The 24,001-nt window shown below is 38.5% G+C and overlaps 2 protein-coding genes and 1 long non-coding RNA gene across 3 annotated transcripts; 2 read left to right on the forward strand and 1 right to left on the reverse strand.

The window, feature by feature from the left end:
- Nucleotides 1–705: 705 nt before the first annotated feature.
- On the forward strand, nucleotides 706–5,901 carry LOC117474892. The gene is made up of 4 exons (XM_034120917.1): nucleotides 706–1,141; nucleotides 2,374–2,539; nucleotides 4,832–5,188; nucleotides 5,837–5,901. Exons 1-4 carry the CDS (start codon nucleotides 929–931, stop codon nucleotides 5,899–5,901), a joined length of 801 nt encoding a protein of 266 aa, XP_033976808.1. The 5' UTR covers nucleotides 706–928.
- Nucleotides 5,902–6,256: 355 nt separating this feature from the next.
- Nucleotides 6,257–7,596, forward strand: LOC117474876. Its single transcript, XR_004555127.1, has 3 exons — nucleotides 6,257–6,322; nucleotides 7,066–7,109; nucleotides 7,514–7,596. It is a non-coding gene; the product is annotated as an uncharacterized LOC117474876 (long non-coding RNA).
- A 4,432-nt stretch (nucleotides 7,597–12,028) lies between these two features.
- Nucleotides 12,029–17,654, reverse strand: LOC117474893. The gene is made up of 17 exons (XM_034120918.1): nucleotides 17,553–17,654; nucleotides 17,096–17,222; nucleotides 16,756–16,836; nucleotides 16,320–16,527; nucleotides 15,958–16,127; nucleotides 15,769–15,867; nucleotides 15,351–15,583; nucleotides 15,085–15,263; nucleotides 14,906–14,999; nucleotides 14,370–14,714; nucleotides 14,111–14,228; nucleotides 13,943–14,034; nucleotides 13,730–13,834; nucleotides 13,295–13,411; nucleotides 13,016–13,168; nucleotides 12,548–12,747; nucleotides 12,029–12,379 (listed from the first exon to the last, which is right to left on the reverse strand). The coding sequence occupies exons 1-13, from the start codon at nucleotides 17,652–17,654 to the stop codon at nucleotides 13,745–13,747; spliced, it is 1,938 nt and encodes a 645-aa protein (XP_033976809.1). The 3' UTR covers nucleotides 12,029–12,379; nucleotides 12,548–12,747; nucleotides 13,016–13,168; nucleotides 13,295–13,411; nucleotides 13,730–13,744.
- Nucleotides 17,655–24,001: the final 6,347 nt, after the last annotated feature.

The raw sequence follows: 24,001 nt of genomic DNA on the forward strand, positions 1-24,001 counted from the left end.
CATTTTATAAGGCAATATATACTTTTTTGTTTTTGTCTGTAGGCTACTTAGATTATTAAATAGTTATTGTGTCAAAATATAGGAAATGTATTAATATTTTATTGTATAATCGGTACAGGAAATGACATAATTCAGAGCACCACCTATTGGCCAAAGACCCCTGCCATCGGCATTGCGATCCATCCTCTGACAAAGTAAGTTGTGTCACTAAAGTCTGATGCATGATTTAATAATTGGGGCTTTTTTTTAAGCCTTTTCTCGCATAGTTCATCATACATAATGAACTGTTCTAAGTCTGAGAAATGCTTCCGCCATAATCAGCAAAGCAACATTAATGTGAAATTATTCTTGCGGGCGGCTAGCTAGCTAGCTCACGTTCAACATCAGCTAAAACTAGTTTAGCTACATTTATATCAGCTCATAAGTGGTGTGTGGAAAATATTTGTCTTAATTACGGCTACATACGTCGGTGTTAAAGTGTGAGTTATACGTTATCTTAATCGCTTTTGTTTGACACATGACAGTGCTGCCGAGCGGACATTTAACATATGTTTGGGGGGGAGGGGCATAGTCCATGTGCACGGCCATGTGCTTGTTACGAGTCTGAAACAGGAAACACGTAAATGAACTCACTCAGTCTGTCTAAAGTAGTTAAACCGTCACAATGTGCATTTAAAAAAGCTAGTTTCACTACATAATTCACTTTTTCTGTTCTCTCCTGCAGCTCCTGTACCCACACCACAAACCCATACACTGATCTACACCATCATAAAACCAACGGCACTTTTAAGAGCCAAACTCTCCCTATCTCCCTATCTAGCTCTCTTATATCTATCATCTATTTCTTTATTCACCCTTCTATCTATTCTGTGTACTTCTCTACTTTCCTGTGTTTGTCAGTCTGTCTGTTTGTAATCCTGTGTTAATCATGCCAGGTGGGTCTACAAAAAAGACATGTCCCTTTTGTCAGAACATTTTATTTTGTGCACAGAAGATCTGTGCACATTGCCTTAAGGAGCAGCCAAAAAAGCTGCGCCTTGAGAAGAAGCTCAAGCGGTTTGATGAGAAGCGAGAGGATTGGGTGTCTGGGCGGAAGAAGAACCACAACATTGCTTCCATCAAGGATGAAGCCATTGTCTTGGTATGTACACTTTTTACTGTATGTTAATGCCCGGACACACCAAGCTGACACCAAAGAACTGACACAGACGGACCCCCGACTGTTTGCCAATATATTGGGCCAGGACAAAGTTGAATGTTGTTTTTATATACATTTATTTCTTAATGATGTTTGTATCTTATTAACCAATATACACTTTGATATCAACTTCAAATATAGATATTATTGCAAAGGTATTATTTAATATTCTCTTTTCTTTCAATTTTAAAACTACTCTTATCTTAACTTTCACAGCCAAGGGACACTATTTTAATTTAACTTTCACATTTAAATAAACAGAGCACTTCCTTCACTTCCATGTTGTGTTCCATTCTTGCTTATGTACACACTTTTAGACATTAAAGGTAGGGTAGGTAAGTTTGAGAAACCAGCTTGAGTGCGCTAGAATTTGAAAATACACAACCGGAGAAAATCTGCCACTTCCTCACAGAGCCCCTCCTCCAACACACACGAACCATGAGGGCACGAGATAAGTTTGTGCACAGATGGAAGGCTGACAGGCAGGTAGGCCATCCAGTTATTTTAGCCGGGCCGGCTCAGATGATTGGTCGTGCTTTTTACAGTACTACAGCTTCCACAGATGATATTTTTTTATGGATTTTTTGTCAAAGCACTTAAGATATTCATTGCTATCGGGATGTTAAGAGCATTCCATGGAATATAACAACAAGTGTATCTCGAGCCGGTTTCTCAAACTTACCTACCCCACCTTTAATAAGACTACATCATTGTATGTTACTACTCTATATTACTCTTACGACTGCAGCCACAACATACGGGAACGTTTTACATTGCAGCACGCAATTTCAATTTCAACAGTGTCAAGCTATGCTTGGATTGTGTTACATTTTTAATTATGCAATACTCATTGTGTACACAAAGTGTTAACTGTTAATTGTTGAGTGGTCACACATTTGCATCTTATTGTACTTTAACTTTAAGATTATCAGGGTTTGAACTGGGACTCAGGATACTGATTTATTTGTATTTTGTGTTTGTCTATAAAATATTGTTCTGCTTCTACTGTGTAACCCTTCCTGGTAAATACATGATTCTGCAAAAGCTAAACTCAGCATCTAGGTTTATGAATGGCATACAACTAGATGCTGTCATCAGTAATGTTATAGTTGTAGTTATATAGTTGTTTCCTTTCCATTTCTTTAAACGGTAAATATATTATTTTGTCATTACAGCTTGAGAAACTCCATGCCATTGGCTTTAAACCAGTGCTGCTTCTTGGCAAGGAGACCAGGAAGAAGGAGGTCAAATGTGAAATCCTAACCCCTCGCTGCACACTGACCGCCTATGCCCAGGATTACCTTGACAAGATAGGCACTTTTTATGAGTTCCTTTGTGAAGGTGAGATGCTTGCACTATATCTTCACAGTTCACAGTATTGTGTACACAAAATGTTTGTATCAATGTTAAACTCTTCTAGGGATGGTTCACCCCTAAAACATGCTCAGTCAACGAGTCCTTACCTCCCTGACAGTATAAACGTTGGAGAGCTTAACATTTCCTTATAACCAACACAGTTATATGGAATGAGTTTGGATCAACTCATTTAATAAAGTCAGTTAAGTTAACAACAACTTACAGCGACTGTTTTCAATCCATCCAAATCTTGTGGGACAACAACTTGATCCAGTATTTATCCTTTGATACAGCCAGAAAGCATTCATTCGAGCCATTTATTTGGGTTTGGCAAACTATATTTTTGTGAGACAACTAACACACATCCTTTCTACCTGTTAACTGTCACTATTTTTAGCTGCAAAGTATTACAAAAGTTGAAAGTAATTGCAAAATATTTAGGGATATGGACAACGTTTGACTGTTTATTATTTTAGCAAACTACATACAATAAATACATTTTTAAACACTGAGTATGTAGCCTAATGAGACATGGCTTACTCTGCAGAGGGGACTTGTGGACATTTAACTGTTATTTATCAGGAAATAGGTAGGCAAGTTTACTTGAATTTGAAAAACCATTTTGGGGTATTGCAGGGTTGCCAACTTTGGGTACCTGGCTGGAGTGAGATTTTGATATCATGGGTTTAATTACACATATGCGCACTAAATGACTGCTATCATGTCAGTAGCGGGACCTTAGCATATATATTGGATATATATACAATATATGCAAATACACAATATTGGACACAGACTATAAAGGGCACAAAGTTTCATTCACTAATGAAAGTCAAACACATGTTTGTTTCCACTGTTTTATTGTGCCTGTCGCGATAAGCAAATAATTGACTTATCGTACGATAAATAAAAATGAACTCGATAAATTGCCATTTACATGAGGATGTGACAAGCAGTTTGAAAGGATGTACTTGAATTATTATTATATATTATCATTATGTCAGTGGTCTAAAATGGTCATACAACGGTGCCGACAATATTATCGTTTATCGCAATAATTTCCGGGAAAATGTATCCAACAAAATTAATTATCGTGAGAGGCCTATACATGAAACACACACACACACAAACAAATCTACAGACTTACTCCAAACTGCCAAATATATTAATTAACACACTCTCACTCTCATATACTCTTTGACTCTATTTTGGCCTAGTAGAACAATAAGCAGCAGACTTTTACTTTTTATCATTTCTACTGGACCTTAGATCTGCGCATGTGCAATACGGGTCGGGGATTGACCAACCGGCTCCCACTGCTCTGCTGTCTGTTAACGTTGTTAAGAGTGGTGGGGGCGGGGAGGGAGCGGATTGACAGCTTGAGCAGCTGTCAACTCAACATTGTAAATAACCAACCAAAAATGATCGCCGGTTCATCTTGTTTTTGGCGTGAGAATAGGTTGGGCAGCGTGAGAGCGTGAGATTGAGAGTGAAAGCGTGTGTCACACGCCAGATGCGTGAGAGTTGGCAACCCTGGGTATTGTGCTACCACTTGCGCATTCATTGTATACAAATTGAAAGTTGTTAATGTCAAGGTAGTTGGGTTTGATGACTGAAATGTAGTTTTAGGCTTGAGCCATCCCTTAAGCAATTTCCTTTTAGCAAACCGTTCCTAAACTGTTTGCTTTATCAACGCCCAAAAGGGAGAAATGTTTTGAGGTTAATGGTAAGAGCACAATACATGAAGACGATCCCAGTTGACCACATATTCAGTTTGGCAGTTCTGTATTAAGGTCATGTTTCTCGGGTTGTAAACAAAAGCAGTTATCCAGTGCATCCAGAGGTCCCTTTACATTACATTTAGCAGACGTTTTTATCCAAAGCGACTTGCTACTTATTTGATTGCACTTATGCAAAACACGTTTGCGTCAGTCTTATAAATTCTGAACAAAATGTGTGGATGTAAATAATGTAAGGGAACATACATGCACACGTCTATATGTTGTCTACCGACAAATTGACATGTCACATCACATGGAATGTAGACACAAATCGGAAGAATAATATCGCAAAAACAAAACCATAAATGGTTGACTGGATAAATACCACTATTACTGCTATTAACTTTGACTGCACACAGTCCTACGACATGACGAGTATATTTTTGACCCTGTCTGGAAACATACCTTAAGCACGCTGTATTTCTTATTTCTAGATATACGAGTTAACCTCTTTGTCTTAAGCAAGTCAAGACCAACATTTGTTTAACTTGCACAGGTTGGACACAGGACTCCACTGGCCAGGGGGTTGCGGAAGATCCTGAGGAAGAGACAGTCACGCTGAACCTCACACCCTGTGACCCATCTGAACCAGAAAACAACTGGCAGGAGGCAGGGACGTCAGAGACAAGCACTGTGCAGGTGGAGGTGCTGAAGACCCCCCCCGTGAAGCAGTGTACCACCAAAGAGGTAGGGCAGGAGGCAGGGACGTCAGAGCCAGGTGCCAGAGACAAGCACCGTGCAGGTGGAGGTGCTGAAGACCCCCCCGTGAAGCAGTGCACCATCATAGAGGTGGGGCAGGAGGAGCAGCCCCAGCGGGATGATCTGAGACAGGCTACCACCACGGAGGGGCCCGGTAATAAAATAGATAGATCGAATCGGAGGGATGAAACCCTCTTTAATGGTCACACATGCAGAGCACACAGCACACACAGTGACATTTGTTCTCTGAGATTTGCAGCTTTTATATTTATGAAAGTCAAGAGTGTTTTCCAATATCTTCCTAAAAGATTATTGTAGGTAACTTGTTGACAAGTCATGCTTCTACAATATCTCAAAACACCTAATTGCACTTCTTGCATTTTTGGGAATAATGATTGTTCCAATAGGTAAATAATAATAACAACAATAGCTTAATCTAAATAACAATTTCACCTACAACTTCATAAATATGAAAGGAAAATGGGATACTTGGGTATGTGTATATCCTTAGGTACTTGGATATAAATAAATATGAAACATTTAGAAAAATACAGTCTTTCATTCCTGAACAGACATGTGGTTACTATATGGTTATACCTTTTTCACACAAAAATGCAAAGCAACAGCAGGCTTACTATACATTTGATAAATCACAAAATAAAACTCATGTCATTTTGTTTACACACAGAAAGGGTCTTACATTGTAGCGTTGGGCAGTAGGTCGATTACATCAAAATGATTTGGCACTTGTCCATATATTGTACGAGAGGTTGATATCATTAATATTGTGGTCTACCTAAAGCAATCCCTGACCCTAGGGGTAAACTTCGAAGCAACTCATGCAACAACGTCATGCAGCATATTTAAACTTTATACTCAAGAACTGCATTTAGATATGACACTGTCCCATAATGAATATACGGGGAATAAACTTAGGTTTTTGAATCAAAGTTAAATTCATTTAACGTTACAGCACAACATGTTAATATTTATCAAACTATTCCTTACACATAAAGTAGGGAGTCAATTATATAGGCAAGACAACAAAACACCTAGACTTCATAGATCAACCTCAATTAAATCGCAATAACAAAAAGATATCTGTACCTAACACCTATTGCCACCTCATGTGATGCTGCATTTGTGGGATGTATTTTGAAACTTGAGTTTAAGCTTAACTTGGTATACTGTATGTATATAGTAATATTTCTTCTTCAACCCACAGCTGTCAGGACAGGGTCCGTGAGGGACACAGTACTTGGTCCTAGACGCAAAAAGAAAAAGTCAGGTATGTTAACAGTATTAAGTATTTTGACTGATTATAAACATGTGCATGAGTTGAATTGATTGGTATTATAATAAATCTATCGACATGTACTTTAGCAAAGTGCATGTAAACGCAGTGATTGATGCTTCTTCAGTGAGTTAACAAAGCTATATTGTGACTAATAACTATAACTGATACATTATCCAAAAATCATTATCCAAAAATCCAAAGGGCTTTAATTGTCTAATTAGACTAAAATACATACAGTCATAGTTGATAAGGTGGTGATGAGAATGCTAGGCAGTAAAGGAAGCAGCAGTGCAGTATTTTCTTTGGTCATCTCAGGCTCAGCAGTGGTATGGCCATTCAAACAAGCATCCCATTTTAGGACCGAGAGCAGCTTGGTTCCATTTCAATGATGTATAGAGTAACTTTTGACCAGTGATAACAGTGTGATCACTATTCATCGTGCAAGTCTGGTTGCTACTTAAGTGTTCATAGTTGTATTTATTTTATTTCTAATATGACTAATACTGTATGTGGAACCTGCTTTGATGTTCACAGATTGCTCCTACCACACTCGCCTAGAAACTTTCCCCATCAGGAGTGTAATAAGAGAAGGAATGAGAAAGGTTAGACAGGAATCAAAGTAATGCATAGGGTGTGCTTTATGATTTATGTGATTTCCACCACAATTGTTTGCTAAATAGCTAATATGCGTTTGGTCTTTCCGAAATTAGAAATTTGTTTTCTTCTCTTGATAGGGAAAAGCAGAAATGTTGGTGGAGTGGGAGCCCTGTCCAGTATGGTATATATCTTCCAGTTACTTGGCTTCATGTCATCTGATGTAGTCCCATGTTGGAGAACAAACACATGATATTTAACAAATGCAAAACATCCAGATCTACCACCAGTCCTCTTATATATTTCACTGCTGTTATTCTGAAGCAGCTGAAGTAGTGTAGGAACAAATGATTGTTTAACTTCATTGTTGTTAATGTATGTATTTTGGTTTGTTTTTATTGTTTGTTTGAAAATGTGTTTTCATTTCTATGTTCACTTTTTCTAAATGGTGGTGGTCGTTAATAAATGGAAAATGAAACATTTACTTATATAAATTGAGTTATAAGATGTTTGCTTCACACATGTTTTATGCTTTTCGGAAAGACGAAACCAGTACCTGTAACTAACATTATTCCATTCTGTTTTCAGTGGCAAGGAGTGGGCTCATTCCTGGCAGCCGAAGAATTCTCCGGGATAATGCATAAAAATAAAAACTGTTATTTGAACTCCAGTTTTGTTTTTGCACGTTTATTCTCTTATTTATATGCTCCATTTGAGTCATATTTAATATGTTTCTATTAGAAATAAGATGAAAACCTCCACCAAAATGCATTTGACTTTTTAGGAAATTACAGTTGAAATACTACATGATTTCATTGTCAGTGATAGGAACACCATAACCTATATTAAGCTTATTCATGTGTGAAATCTGGTACGTTGCCATCCACTGCCTTATCTAATTTGTTTAACTTCCGAAGTATAACGCTTTGGAGGTAGGCTTGCATATCATTTAATTATAGGCCTAATTAAAATGATCCTGATCTGGATCACTGTGGTTTTGCTACTACATTTGAAAGCTTTTGGGGACATATTTAAATGCTTGAGATATTAAAATGGTAGTGATTACTTTGAATTTTCTTTTTCACTTATTGAAAACCACAACTCGAGTATCAGGATGGTCTTTATCTGGAAAGCTATCCACATCTCATCCCCACGTTGTCATGGCGACCCTTTGTCACGTCACAGATACGGTACCCGAACTCAGATCTGCTGAACACGTAACATGAACGTGCCGGGCGGCGCGGTCCCGTGGGTTAGATGCACGTTCATAATGCAGAGGGAAATAACTCTCAGAATAACGTTATTAGCACATTTTTACAACTTAAGGAACGAATGTTTTTAATAAGGGCTATACAAGTGTTCATACTTTATTATTTAGTTTATTTAGTTTAAAAAAAAGTATCCAACGATTTACAGACCACTCTTTCCCCATGTAAGTCAATGGGAAAAAGTGTTTCCGGGCCTGGCAACCAAAAGGAAGTGTAGTACCGCCGTTTGGCCAGCACGAATATTTTCATCTGAGTCCGGCGCACTTCCTGGGGGCTTGGTCCACGCACACACGCCGGAAGAACTACAAATATGTCAGCTCTGTGTACTTCGTAAGGATGTTTGGGCGCGTATCTAATGGGAATTGTAGTTTGTAGCGCTGCTCTCATATCATTTCAATGGGTTAACTTTCTATTCTTCTGTGTTTTTGTATGTTTTGAGCTGAGGTGCCAACTCAACATACAATGTTAAAAAAAACATATAAAGCCAGAAACGTAGGTGTAGCCATGGACTCTGACCTGAGTTTCAACAGTCACATTAAAACAATTACTAAATCAGCCTACTATCACCTAAAGAACATATCTAGGATTAAAAGACTAATGTCACAGCAGGATTTGGAAAAACTTGTCCATGCTTTTATCTTCAGTAGACTATTCTTATGTTTATTTTTCTTATTCTATAAGTAAAATAAAATGTATATGTAATTGCACATTATTATTTATAGAAGCCTGTTTCCCCAATAAAAAAGACTTTCCCAATGAAAAGTCATAATTATGAGATAAAAAAGTCATAATCTTTTGAGATAGAAAAGTAGAAATAATGAGATAAAAAGTCTGTGCTGGAGATTTGACAAATGACAGAAGCACAAACACTGTTTGTTTGAGTTTAGAGCTTTGTGCCCAGCTCTCCGCCACCATCAACTCTGAAGATTCTCTCCCTGCCCGGCTGATTTAACCTACTCAACAAAGATACATGTACACAGTGGCATAACAAGGTTATGATTGGCACCGGTGCAAATATTGTTTTGGACCTAATTAATTTAGGTTGCTTGGTTACTTTGAAGACTGCGTGAACCCGCCAATGCCATTGGGCCCCTGGCCGGCCCTGGGCCCCGGTGCGTTGCACCGGCTGCACCGTCGATAGTTACACCACTGCATGTACATCTATCAACATGAAGAGGCAAGTGATGTCTCTCATAGTGGAATCTGGTTCTCACTAGGTCTGAGGTCACCTGGACGTACTCAAGAATGATGCAGGAGCACAAAGTACCAATGAACTGGCCAGATGTATGGAGAACCGGGATGACTGGAAGCGACGATGGAGGGCTCGTCTGAGGACGACCTAGAGAGAGGTCTGGTCAGGCAAGAAGAAGCCATAGATTGTACTTAACATCAGCAAGAGTGTACATGTAACCAACATGAATGGAGGCTTATTTCCATGGTTTCCTGGGCATCGCTGTTATAGGCCCGAAAGAGACGGAGGGAGAGTTTACATATTGTACAGAACCGTGTGACAGCCCTGGGGCTGCTGCCTGTTCCTCTCAGGGAGAGAAGAGGTCAATAATCCAGCAAAGAAATACAAATCAAATTCAAGTTAAAGTAATTCCCCAACAACAGCCGCCTCATATATGATCTCATATGACCTCATTTCATGCTGGACAGCTGCGAGGTGATCAGGGGGTCTTTTATGGCAGCACGACTGTAGCGCATGCACACTTGTAAAAAAGAAAGTAAAAGAAAAATAGTTTCTTTTTTTAATATGAAATATCAGTCCATTCTAAGCACAGTAGCCTACAGTGTGTAGCATAGCTATGCTTTTAACCCTCCTGTTGTGTTTGGTTCAAATTTGACCGATTTACTACTTTCATCAATCATAACTTTTTTGTTTTACATTCGATTGCATTAAGGCATAATGATATCCTCCACAGTAGACATTTGAACATATTAAATTGCTGATCACCACTTTCATTGAACTTTGGATTATTTAGTCAACTTTGAAACACCCATGGTGTTCCCGCCATAAAGACAAGGAATTAGTAACCATCCGGATCAGATCAAACACACACACACACCAATTTGAAACATTTCCCGCTCTTATGTGCCCATACCCCCGGCACACCCAATACATGTTCAGTGTCTATTCTTTGTATATTTACTGCAGTTGTTCATGTATACCAGTAGTCTGATACAATATTTACAGTTCGAAAGGGTGTTAAATTACATTTGGTGATGATTAACGGTTTTTGTGTTAATGTAATAGCAGTTAAAACAGGACCGGTCAAATTTGACCGCGAACACCAAAGTAAGGGGGGGGGAAACAAAGACAATAGGAGGGTTTTAATGAAACCATTGCTTATGACAGTGATGATATTTTAAATCAAAAAACATATTCCCTAAAATGTGGAAGCTCTGGGTGCCATACAAATGAATAGTTGATATTTTTTTAGGGCCACAACTTTGGCACTAGAGCACCTAGTGTTATCAAACGCATTTCAATGGTGAAACTATCCAAAAATATTCCATATGACAATATTTTCCACTACGATGAAAGGCGTGTAAGCCAACAAACCTTATTCTGGTTCCATCATGGGTAACCCCACCCATCCTCTCCACCTGCAGCTGGACACAGATAACCCCACCCCACCCCTCTCCACCTGGACAGACAGGAGCTCCTTCTCCAACAGACTGCTGCAGCTCCGCTGTCACAGGAACCGATAGAGGAAAACATTCCTGCCCACTGCAATAACTCTGTACAACAAATCACCTCTGGCTGGAAGAGAACTCTCTGCTCCATAGCTTCTCTCTTCACAGTACATTTGACATATTCAGTGTAATATTTAATATTCCATCTGTCACATACTTATGTAAATATAATACCTTGCTTTATACCTTGTTATTGCTCATTTGTAAATTCAAAATGTATATTTTCTTCTTTATTTCTTGTCTTTTTATTGTATAATGCCATGTGTTTTAATGCTGCTGCAACGCAAAGATTTCCCAAATTGGGATCAATAAAGTTCTATCTTATCTTAAACTAACAACCAGTGTTCCAGATGAGGATCATCTCTTTACAAAAATATTCAAGTGCTAACTCATATTGTTACTTCTAAATGAATTTATTTCCAAACGCATTATAATGCAGTGTGATGTAAACAACAAAAAGTACCACAGAAGTATGCTTAATTTATATTTATTCATCAAACAACCACATCAATAACATTGTTTTTAAAACAATAAAATGGTCCTCTCTGGCAATGATTTACTTATGTGTTTCACCACAATACAAGTAAAAGGCCACCATAAGGGTGTATGTTGACTCTAGAGCGTTGGGGTTAGTCTAACATGAAAAGCATGGACAACAGAACATAAAATCAAGTTATGCAAAAGGTTATAACATACAGTATTAAGAAATCATACAACACAACCATTTTTTTAGGATTTAACTATGTATATTAAACATATACATTCTATGTGTAAATCAAATATAACAATTTATAACAATGTATTATTTGGTTTTGAGAACAACAATGAGGTGATTCACCAAATAAACTATTTGTTGTTTATCTCAATGTCCCTAATTATACATCCTAAAAGACTGTGCATTGTACATGTTGATTGAAGTACTTCAATCAATCAGGTTAATAGCTGGAGATCAAAAAGGAAATATAACTGACAAAGCAATAAAAGCAAGTAACGCAAAAGAAACAAAAATGAACAATTAGAGCAAAGCTGTTATTGGCCTGCAGTGTAACAGGTGCAGTCATATAAAGTTAATGACAGGTAAATCCTATAAGAGATCGAAAATAATAATGCATAGGCATCCTGTTCTGGGAAAAAAGGGAAAGACCTCCTGCTCTTGGACAATGATGTGCTCACTAAGTTGTTTGGTAACCAGCAAGATATACTTGGACATGTGTGTTTCAAAAAGGATCAAAAGTGAATGGTTCATTGCTCAGGATGCATTCCAGGGACGCTGAGCATTTTGTTCAATAACATTTAAGTTGTGTACAAGTGAAATGTTTGGCCTGATGCTGCGGCATAGGGAAAAGTCATATGGTCAACATATTCAAGGGTGATCTTCCATTGAGGAGTATGAATACAATCTCTAAATATAAAGTCAGTAAAGTATTTACATTTCTGATAGCACATCAAGTCTTGGCGGATATTCGTGCTTGAGAGCAGCAGCAATCTGGGGAAATACAGAGAAACAAAAAAGAGGGGCAGATCAGAACCCAAATTTGAGGTTTTTGAATACACAATGTATGTTTAGCATTAATGAATACAAAAGTAACAGCAACATGTCTAGGTTGAGGCTAAATCAACAAAGATACTGTACATTAATTCCTAAGTAAATTACCTAAATGATGTTTCCTTCTTCATCCTCACTGGTGTCTGGACTGCTTAGGCCACTTTGACTTTCCTCTTCATGTTGAAGGAAAGAAGCATCAGGACCTAAAGCAGTCTTGTACTGCTGCAGTACCACCTGCAACCTCTCCGACGCCTCAGCATGCTTCCTTCTTAGGGTGCACCCAAGTCCTACATTCCCCTTGTCTACATCTGAAAATACACAAAATATTGTTATATGGACATACTATAAAGTAAGATTGCTTCACGAGGCCAGAGCACTTCAATGGAGTATATTCTCTCCCATGTACATAAAGATGATTGTCACTGTCAAGGGACTTCATTATGTAAAATGGCCGGGTCAAATGGGCAAAGGCCATTATACTCCATCCAATTTCTGTGACCAAGAATGATTTGGGCTGACTTTTTTCCTTTAAAACTCATACTTTACAAGGTAGGTTAAGTTTTGCTTTCAACTTACCTTCCTCAGCCACCTTATTTTTTAGAGCAACTGCCATGTTCTGCAACCATGTGCAATGCTGCGCCATCTCCAACAATAGGATGCCTTTCTCCTCTTGCAGTCTCCGTGTAAGCATCACTTGATCCAGTATCTTTTTCTTGGCTGTAAAGTTAGCTAAAATTCAATCACAGTTATGTATACATGAGTCACATTTTCATTATAGCATAACAATATGTTTAAAACTCCAAACATGTAATTCAGTAGGTTGAATCTGCAACCTAAAACATTATATTGTTATACCATTCTGTCTGTAATGGGATTGCTTCCGCTGCCTCACACTTAGGTAAAGCCCCTCAATGCTTTGCTGCAGTGCTGTTTGAAGGATGTCTTCAGAAGTACCCGATGTTTCTGATGTTCCTGTAGAAATAATAGTGGCAGTAAAATGTACTGTTACACAACACGTAACGGTTTTGAGAAACAAAGTTGTGTAACACCTTTTAACACAAATTGATGGTACAACTATGGAAACTGGAACATATCAGAGATAAACATGGACACATAGTTGGCTTGCTATTGCTTGAAGATTATGTCCCCGTCTACTGAAATCCAGTGAGGGTCCCATTACGTGGCATGAAAAATCAGCCTTATATCATTGGCTGCTCTTTAGGATCAAATCTGTAAATTCAAACAGTCATGGACAATGATATGTAGCTGGTGTTATCTCGTCGTGCTTACCAGATGCCCATTCCTTCACGTCGACACCATGTCATCTGAGACACAATGTAGCTCCGTCTTGAGTTCCTCAAGACTTGCAGTCTCTTCCAGGAGCCTCTTACTAGTCTGATAAACAGTAGACGATGGACATTTATCAAGATTAAAACTTGCTATGATTAACAACAAGCCATGTGCAAATGACAAAGGACACAACACCTTTAATAGGAGGCTCACCTTCACATATCTTGTGGAAAGTGCCTGATGAAGGGAGTCACCTTTTTTCCTGTTCCATCCCATAGCATGCACTGTGAGCATGTCCAGTCGTGCTTTTGAAAGCAATAATGAGGTTATGATGTGTCATCTAAAAAAGTATGCAATAATAGGGCAAAACCTTCCACTCACCTGCTTTGGACATGTATTTGGTTGTCAGGGCACAACGGGACAGGTAGCTGTTGACCTGCTCCACCTCTTCCCCGGCGGTCATCCCTGCTCCCTCCTGGTTCTTCCCACTCCATATAATCTGATGGTAAAAGGTTGCTGGAATTGTTGTGCAAAGAGGCTACATACTACTATACTAAACCGTATATCTTAGATATTTACTACTTCAGTATTATAAATATAAAAAATATAAATGTACGTGATACAAAAATATTTCACATACCTCGCATTTGGTAGCATGGGCTCGAGCATGCATTACACTGAGGAATGGCTTCATGGTGGTCAGCTCCTGGAGAGCAGGAAGGACACTTGCAGCTTTCTCCATGTACGGCCAGTACTTGCAAGCCACATCCATGGCGAAGAACTTGGCTTTGGCTGGCATGAGTTCCTTTTGAAGATACAGGGGGTAGGCGAATATCTCCCCCCTGTACATATTTAAGGCCTTCAAAAGAAACCCATGGCGACATACAGCCACCTCCATCCCTTCTTCATCCAGCTTAGAAGCCCTCCTTGACGTCTCCCTCGCTGCTGTCCACTGGGAGTCCCCACATGTGCCTCTTCCCTGGGTCTAAGACATGCATTACATCATGACAAATCAGTTAAAAGCAATGGAATCACAATCTACACCATTTGTTCTAATTATCTGATTTTGGAGTAGATGGTAAGGAGAAGTAGCTGAATTTGAAGAAAGTCTAGGTCAGATATACATGGCTATTTTTGTGATATACCTATAAGGTAAAATGACGAATAAAAACTTGCATTTTTCAGTGATCTCTGTATTTTGTCGACAAATGCAGCCACCGCGCTGTCTTCTGCTACAAAGAGCCCATTAAAAAAGGCGCTGCCATCAGAACTAAGGAAAAAAAGATTAGCAAATATATCCATGAAATATAAACAGTAATCAAAAAAGTTAAATAACAACATTGTAAAAACAGCACCTTCCACTTCGCCGAAAGCGATAGAGCTTCCTGTTTCCATCGGCAGAAACAGCCAACATCTCCGGCGTGCAGGCAGGGCAGATGAAAGGAGCACCACAGCAGAGCTGGTCTTCCTCATACGAGGCATAGGAGAACTCCAGAAAGCTGCGCTGCAGTGCATCTCCGTTGACAGGTCCAGACTGGAAGATAATTACATAATTGCTGTGATTTTGTCTATTTACGGAAATGTTATAATGTATAATATGGTAACGAATATTTATACTTACTCTTCCTCCACACTTTGTGCGATGCTCCAGCAGCTTTGCAAAGGCCTGTCTGGAGAATCCCGGAGAGATGACCTTGAGCTCTTCAAAGGAGCTCATGAGGTCCAAGGTGTAAAGTGTGGAAATACTGACCGAAGCTGGCCAGTATCCACTCTTAAGGAGGACTTTCAAGTCGGGGGTCCACTGCTGCTGGCAAGTTTGACAGACATATAGTGGCAGATGCAAGTCATAACGCCCTTGGAACAAGTAAATAAACATAATTAAGACACATTTTACAACAGTTCCATCTACAAATAGTCAAAGATTAACAGATATTACATGAAGGTTTTACTCCAATTGGAAGCACAATGCCTCAGCCCACAACAGTAAAAATATAACAACAATTCAATAGAAATCCAAATATATATATATATTTGTTTACCATTGATGGTAATTAAAATCACTGGCTTGCCTGGTACCACAGTGAAGTTTTTGCCTTTACAGGAGCAGTTGGGTGCCTTCACAGTTGGCAATATGCAAGCTGTCAAAAAAAAAAAAAAAGCACTAATTACCATTATCTGCTGGCCGAAGAGACATGTGAACATCAAAATGCAAGTTTGAGAGAGCATACCTTGGTCATGGGTGTCATATCCACCTTCCACTCTAACAACACACGTTGTTGGACTAATTGGTTTAAAAAACCCATTAATTAAACTGTCCCTGTTGTGGAGTGGCTGTTTCTTGTGATGAAGTACATCACAGTCTCCACAGAACCACTCCTCGGGGAGACACTCTCTACACCTTGGGAGGAAATACAAAATGATTATAATATCCTAGAATTACTTTCATTTTCATGTGGGTTTTCTCTAGGTATCCAGTTTTCTAACATCCCAAAAGTCATGCATTCTAGCTGAAATAGCAGAGCACTGAGCATTAATACTGAAAAATTACAATTAGGTAAAGTAATTTAAATAAAGGTAAATGTTATCTCACCTAATAACAGCCGGCTCGTGGCAGAGGCCACACAGGGGATGACCAACAGCCTCTTTTTCTAGAAGGCATTGTAGGTGGTGTGGTCTCGCTTCTTTCCAGCGCTCTGAGGCTTTCTGCTGCCGAAAAGACCAGGATGAGGCAGAGCTTCTTTGAGGCTCAGGAGGAGGACATGAGGAAAGAATGTCAGAGAGTCTCTCCATATTCTTTTCTGTGAACAGAATGGGAAACTTTAACTGTAAATGACTATATTTAAGATGAACACTAAAAATCAAGGATCATTTCTTTGCTCAGTATGGAACTGGCCAATATCTTTACTGAATTATTCCTCGTTCGAGTCCTGAACTGTCAGTTGTGTATAAGGTTATTTTCTCTCACTAACACAATTTATTTAAAAATTGATTTTAGTTTTAAACTTAAAGCCATTTTTGTGATTTACCAAATTCATGTTGTGCTGAAGGTTCAGTACGCAGAGCCTCCACACTGGATGACTGGAAGCCCTCAGTCGGGGGGGATGTGACTGTAAAACATCACACAGAGGGTTAACAACAGATAACTGATGATTTGTATTATCTACCTATTGTTTAAAAGCTTGTGAAATTAAATAAAGCATAGTTCTTATGACACCACAGTGGGAATGTCTCCGACTGGAGTGTCACTATGCGTTTATATATTGGAATTATTGTAGACCCTCAACAAGCAATTACTGTGTTTTAATTAGATTTTCCAACCATTTACTTAGTAAATTCATAAAAATGTAAAATAATTGGGATTTCAACCTGTAGCTGAGCCTTGGCGTCGCCCTCCACGCCTCCCTCTCGGCTTGCCACGTCCTACACAGCCCCTTTTAGGGGACTGTAAAGTGTCTCCTACAGAGCGTGCCCGTTTCCTCTCCTCAGCTCCTTTCTGTGACCAAGTAACAACTCATGTAAGGTTGATGTTGCTAATAAACTGATACCATATGACAGTGGACAAATAAAAGGAAATTCATTCACTTGAAGAACATTTTTGCTTCAAGTTTTTCCTACCATATCCAACTAATGAAGTAAAACAAGTTGAACAAGCTTTATTTAGTAAGCCTCTGCCCCCCATGTTGTAATGATGAACTGTTTTGCAAAGGCCCTATACATTGATCCAAAATCCAGTTACTCTTGGCCTGTTCAGCATTTTTTGGATAAGAGATAGTGCCACATTCAAGTAGGAAATGAATGAGATCATATGGATTAAAACACCAACCTTAGCTTCAGCTAGCATGTGTTCATGCTTCAGCTCAAGAGCCATGCGTTTCCCTTCTTTGGATGTGGGATTATTGGGGTCTGGGTTGTGTTTTGTTGCCATTGCAACACAGCCAGCCAGCCAGCCAGCCAGCCAGCCAGCCAGACAGACAGACAGACAGACAGACAGACAGACAGACAGACACAACAGATATGCAAACAAACAGCTGCTGTATGAGACAGACAGAGATAGTGAGACAGATTGTAAGATTGAGATAGATAGATGAAGAAATAGATAATGAATGATAGAAAAAGATAGACAATAACTATAAGAAAGCTAGGTAGATAGACAGAGAGATAGGTTGAGTTTGGCTCTTAAAAGTGCCGTTGGTTTTATGATGGTGTAGATCAGTGTATGGGTTTGTGGTGTGGGTACAGGAGCTGCAGGAGAGAACAGAAAAAGTGAATTATGTAGTGAAACTAGCTTTTTTAAATGCACATTGTGACGGTTTAACTACTTTAGACAGACTGAGTGAGTTCATGTACGTGTTTCCTGTTTCAGACGCGGAACAAGCACATGGACTATGCCCCTCCCCCCAAACATATGTTAAATGTCCACTCGGCAGCGTTAGTACTGTCATGTGTAAAACAAAAGCGATTAAGATAACGTATAACTCACACTTTAACACCGAAGTATGTAGCCGTAATTAAGACAAATATTTTCCACACACCACTTATGAGCTGATATAAATGTAGCTAAACTAGATTAAGCTTATGTTGAACGTGAGCTAGCTAGCTAGGCGCCCGCAAGAATAATTTCACATTAATGTTGCTTTGCTGATAATGGCGAAAGCATTTCTCAGACTTAGAACAGTTCATTATGTATGATGAACTATGCGAGAAAAGGCTTAAAAAAAAGCCCCAATTATTAAATCATGCATCAGACTTTAGTGACACAACTTACTTTGTCAGAGGATGGATAGCAATGCCGGACCGGTGGTGGTGCTCTGAATTATGTCATTTCCTGTACCGATTATACAATAAAATATTAATACATTTCCTATATTTTGACACAATAACTATTTAATAACCTAAGTAGCCTACAGACAAAAACAAAAAAGTATATATTGCCTTATAAAATGCAGAAAAGTGTAAACACCAAGCATGATAATAATAAAATAAAAGACTAATGATATCTTAAACCTTAATAAATAAAATGGAAAATTAACCGACAACAAGAATTTAACATAAATAAAACAAGGATTAAAACAGGATAAGTTTGACTCAATGTTGTGTAAAGTACCCGTTATGGTTAAAAAAAAATAAACATTAGAAAATAATACAGCTTCCGGCTTCCCGAGACACGAAGAGGAGACACGAACAATTCTTCCACTTAAAATGCATTACTTTGAAAATCGTGCTTTCTGACACGAAAGAAACGTGTGCATAAACACCATATCCCTACGTGCATTGCGGCTAAAACATCCAATCACCGCTGAGGATTATTGAAAAGTCCTAAATCTGTTTCTGGTATTGTTTCGGACTTTATTTTGAAATTCAGTTCCTGACAGACGTAAAAAAAGCCCGAGATTATCGAATTAAACCAATAAATAAAAACAAGGATAATTGTGTGTTATGGTTGAGTAAATAACAGTGTGTTATTTTAAAAAAAATAACAAATTAGAAGGAAAAAAAAGATTTTAAAAATACAGATTTCAGTATCCTGAGGCTCTGAGCCCCATTTTATTTCCTCACAGACGGCAACAAAAGTCCGAAATGATACGATTTTAAATAAAAGCAATAATCGTGGCTTGATATTGAGTAAGAACATGTTTTTATGAACCACACAGCTTCCGGTCTTCCACGACCAGACCGAGAAAAAGACGTGTTGACTTTATTTTGAAATTCAGTTCCTGACGGACGTCAAAATAGCCCGAGATTATCGAATTAAACCAATAAATAAAAACAAGGATAATTGTGTGTTATTGTTGAGTAAATAACAGTGTGTTATTTTGAAAAGAATAACAAATTAGAAGGAAAAAAAGATTTTAAAAATACAGATTTCAGTATCCTGAGGCTCTGAGCCCCATTTCTTTTCCTCACAGACGGCAACAAAAGTCCGAAATGATACGATTTTAAATAAAAGCAATAATCGTGGCTTGATATTGAGTAAGAACATGTTTTTATGAACCACACAGCTTCCGGTCTTCCACGACCAGACCGAGAAAAAGACGTGTTGCAGGCACGAAACACATTACCAATAGAAATACATTGCTTTTAAAATCGTTCTGTGTGACACGAAAATAAGGGGATAATCGTGGTGGTGCACACGAATCAATAGATTAAATAACGTGACTATAACACGAAATGCCGTGAGACTGGGTTGATGATCCACACTGTTAACCTGTTAAGCCCGAGAGACCCCGGTACCGGGGTACTGCCGCAACATCTTGCAGGAAACAGTGTCTGAGGGCATGTTCATTTAATAAAACTATGAATGTTTTATATCCATGTAACGGGAAGAAACTCATCTAACTGATCATTTTTATTATTTTTTCAAAAGAAAACCCACAATGCTAACACTGAGCCTCTGAATTAGCAACGAGCGAAAAATGCTAACACCTTACTGCACTGAAAATCACTCACAAAACCTTATTATTTATCTTTTCACCCCATCCAACACATCGTTTCAAATCGTGAGGTGACACAGAATCTAACGACATCGACATTACCACTGAATTATACGTATTTGCGACGTTATAACCAAAAACGGACATCAAAACAGGTGACGCTAGGTAGCTAAAAATGCTAACATTTTTACCTTGGCTCTGTAGTCTCTCCAAAGTGGTCTTCAATGGCATTAAAACGATAAAAACGCTGCTGAAGTTAATCCATAGGTTATTCTAATGTGTCCCTTTGAAATGATTTCTGATAATCCATAAGCAAACTGCTTTTCCGTTTCCAGATGTCAAAGCTAGAGATAGGTCCACTCTGATGCAAAATTACATGTGCGAAGCCCTCACCTCTTCTCTTCACAACGTGTGTGTGTGGGGGACTCCCCCTTCGATTCTATTGGCTCTAACGGTCAGAAAGAGGTGTCAACCAAGCGGCAAACTCTGGGGAAGAGCCGGGACGCCAATACGGAAGTGCCACAAACTGCAGTTCATATATTGGCCGATAGGCGATGACATGTTAAAATGCCCAATTTTACAGCAAAAAAAAACATGTTTCTAGCCCTGGCTGCAATACATATTATTATAGATATAGTTAGATTCCACCTTCATGATTATGAATCTGTGAGTGAATTGTTTTCTAACATGACCCTTTTATTTATATTAGGTCTTAAAGTTGTTTGCATAAATTAGGGCGTGGTCACATTGAGTGACAGCTCTGTCAAGTGACTGCTGCTGTAAGCTTCTTGTCTCTCTGCTAGCTGCTCCGTGAAGCTACAGGGACTCTGCCTGCTCAGTTCATCCAGGGAACACAACTTGACCCCGGCCGTGTTTGTTTGTTCTTCATGCTTATATATCGGACTATTGTGACTCGCTCTGCGGTTAAAACAGACGGTGCATGAATGCCGTTTTGCGGTAAGTGAAATTCGAGTACTTTATGTGTTTATGATTTCAATCAGCTATGTAATGAATGTTAAGGCTTGGGTTTGCGTGTAAGCGAGTGGTAGCTACATCTGTGCTAACGATGCTAATCATAGCCTCCAAGTTAACTTAAAACCATAGACTGTATATATAAAGGTTAAAACGAAATAGACAAGTGTTAAGCGTTAAGTGGATAATACTGTAGAACAAACGGCTTCTGTTTGAGGTTGATAAAATAAGGTCATCCTTGTAACTTAGAGAGATATTTTATTATGTAGGTAGTAACTGTATGCATCGCTAAGGTTAATTTAAATCCGCTATGCTGAAGTATGTAGACAAGCTAACGTCGAAGTAGTGTATGTGAAATCAACCTAACAATAAGATGTGTGTATATTACAATTATTAATGTCATATTTCAAGATGATTACTTAGATATTACAATATGGATGGTTGAGCTGGAGTTCATTATTGAGCTTACACGTTAACGTCAGTCATATCTGAAGAACGAACCCAAATCTTGTTGTTTTTATTAATTGCATTACCAAATTGGTATCAAATAAAAAGTAAGCATTGGTAACACAACTTCGAAAGTTACAGTAAAATAAAAAGGACCCTGACTCGGGCAATACACAATCCAACATGTTCAACAGAAGAGAATAAGTTATATTGTTTGTACACATGGTTCTTTACATATATATCTGTTTGTTTAAAGTGTCCAGGTGATGCAGACAGGCTGGACCAGAGAGTGAGAGACAGCACTGGACTCCTCACAGCAGTGAACTTCAGCACAGGTACAAATACTCTTTTTTCATACTGTACAAAGAATCAAGAAAGATATTGGTTTAAATAAATGAAGTATTGACTTTAATACACTGATATACATTCCATTAAACAATACTAAATACTAGATCACCTACACATCAGTGAAGTTGAGGGGTTTTCCATGCAAAGGGTTACATTTCAATGTTGATGAATTTCATACTGTTCATTCATAATCTGATTGTCTTTGTAGCTCACTGTTGAAATAAAAAAAAACATTACAATTACAAAATAATTATATCTACAGCCCCTAAAAACACAAACACACCTCTTTCATAAATAACACACTTGTTCTGCAATATTATGTTTTATGTTTCCTGTAATTTTTGTTAGGAAAGGACATGCCTGAAAGACACGACTCAGCATCTCCTCTTTCTCTGAGGGTCAAGAAAAACATCCAATAGGAAAATTAAAAGCTGATGTTATGAGATGTTAAGACCAGTACAGGCCATTCACTAAGAAACTACTTTTATTGTGAAAACACAGTCAGCTGATCGGATGCACCTATTTCCACATCTACACTCCATCAGCTGATTATTTCTATTTGCCTCACTTTATGAGCTTCACAACCTGTGCCTTGTACCGCAGAGTTTGCAACATCACAAATAAATGGGGCCAATCTTCAGTCGGATGTAAATGTGTAATCTAACATTTTCAGTAAGAATAATGGACAAAAGGAGTGCAAATACAAATACAATTTATTGAAATGTGAACCAAAAGTTAATCAAACATGTTTTAAATAAAAAGCACATATGGACAGAAGGTGTAAACCTATTAAATGTATAAGTAAACACATTTAGTCAAATAAAGTGACAGACTAGGCCTGTGCAGGTGGTATCAGCTATGCATGGTCTCCTCCATCAGGCCTGGTCCTCTTCACAGAGGAAAGACCCTCAGTCCTCTCCGGCCAAACCAACAGACAGGACGTCCATCACACGGAGGTTTCTCCCTGAAGTCTCTGCAGCTCTCTGGACACCACGCTGTCTCAATCCGTCCACACTCCACACTGAATATGAGAAAAATGAAAATAATAAATGCTTTATACAATAAGAAATATAAAGTTGACTGTTGAGTTGCTCAGTTTTTTTAGATTGTCAATACTATTACTGTATAACTAATATCTCAGGTTAAGAGGCACCTTCAAATAAAGATTGGTCTTTAAATACATTTTGTCTTTTGAATTGTTTGTCTAAAGTCAAGGATCTAGAACTGGTACTTGTAGTTTTAATGATACAGTCTGGTTATAATGCTGTTTGGAGGAGGCCTCACAGGTAAGAGCACTAACTAGCTACCATCACATGTACCTTAGCTTGACTTAAATGTATTAAACGTATAATTAAATGACAGCAAAATATAAATAACTAATGTCATGCAAACATATTAATATTTGCTTGATTCCAGTGTTGAATTTAGCACAATTGCATACAAACGTTAAGGGATTTTAAGATTCTGAAGTATTATGCTAAAAACTCAATAACTTAGATTATTATTTATAGTTTTGCTGAATAGTTTCATGTCCGCTTACCTTAGAAACGTAAAATGCGACGGCAGTGTGCAGATGGGGAGCATGTTAGCTTAGTTTGGTAGCTTCAGCTAGCTCTGGAACTTCCAGCTCGGAGGCAGCAGGTCCCGCCTCGGCTCCGCCTCTTTGCCCTTATTTGGAGCAGGCGGGAGTGGAACTCTGACGTCACTGTCGAGCCGTTAGTGGCCGACTCCGCCTACTAATGGCTTCTCGGCAACTCTGCAGAATCCTATGGGTGACGTCACGGACCCTACGTCCATTTATATATACAGTCTATGGTGTCAACCATCAAAATCGAGCAAGGGGGGCCAGAGATATGGAAAATCCACCCAAATGACCCCAGAAGTGGTTTATTTTTGCTAAATCTCTCTAAAAAGGTCAAATGTCACTTGTTTTGCATCAATCTTGATACAGGGTACTTATTATATGTTGTACTTTGGATTCCTAAAGCATTTAGTCTACTAACCCATCATCCAAGGGTGGTTTTCACTATAAGTAAAAAAGAATTTTTGGACGGACACTATAATTTACAGTTTT

Source organism: Trematomus bernacchii, unplaced genomic scaffold, assembly GCF_902827165.1.
Source record: "Trematomus bernacchii unplaced genomic scaffold, fTreBer1.1, whole genome shotgun sequence".
NCBI lineage: Eukaryota > Metazoa > Chordata > Actinopteri > Perciformes > Nototheniidae > Trematomus > Trematomus bernacchii.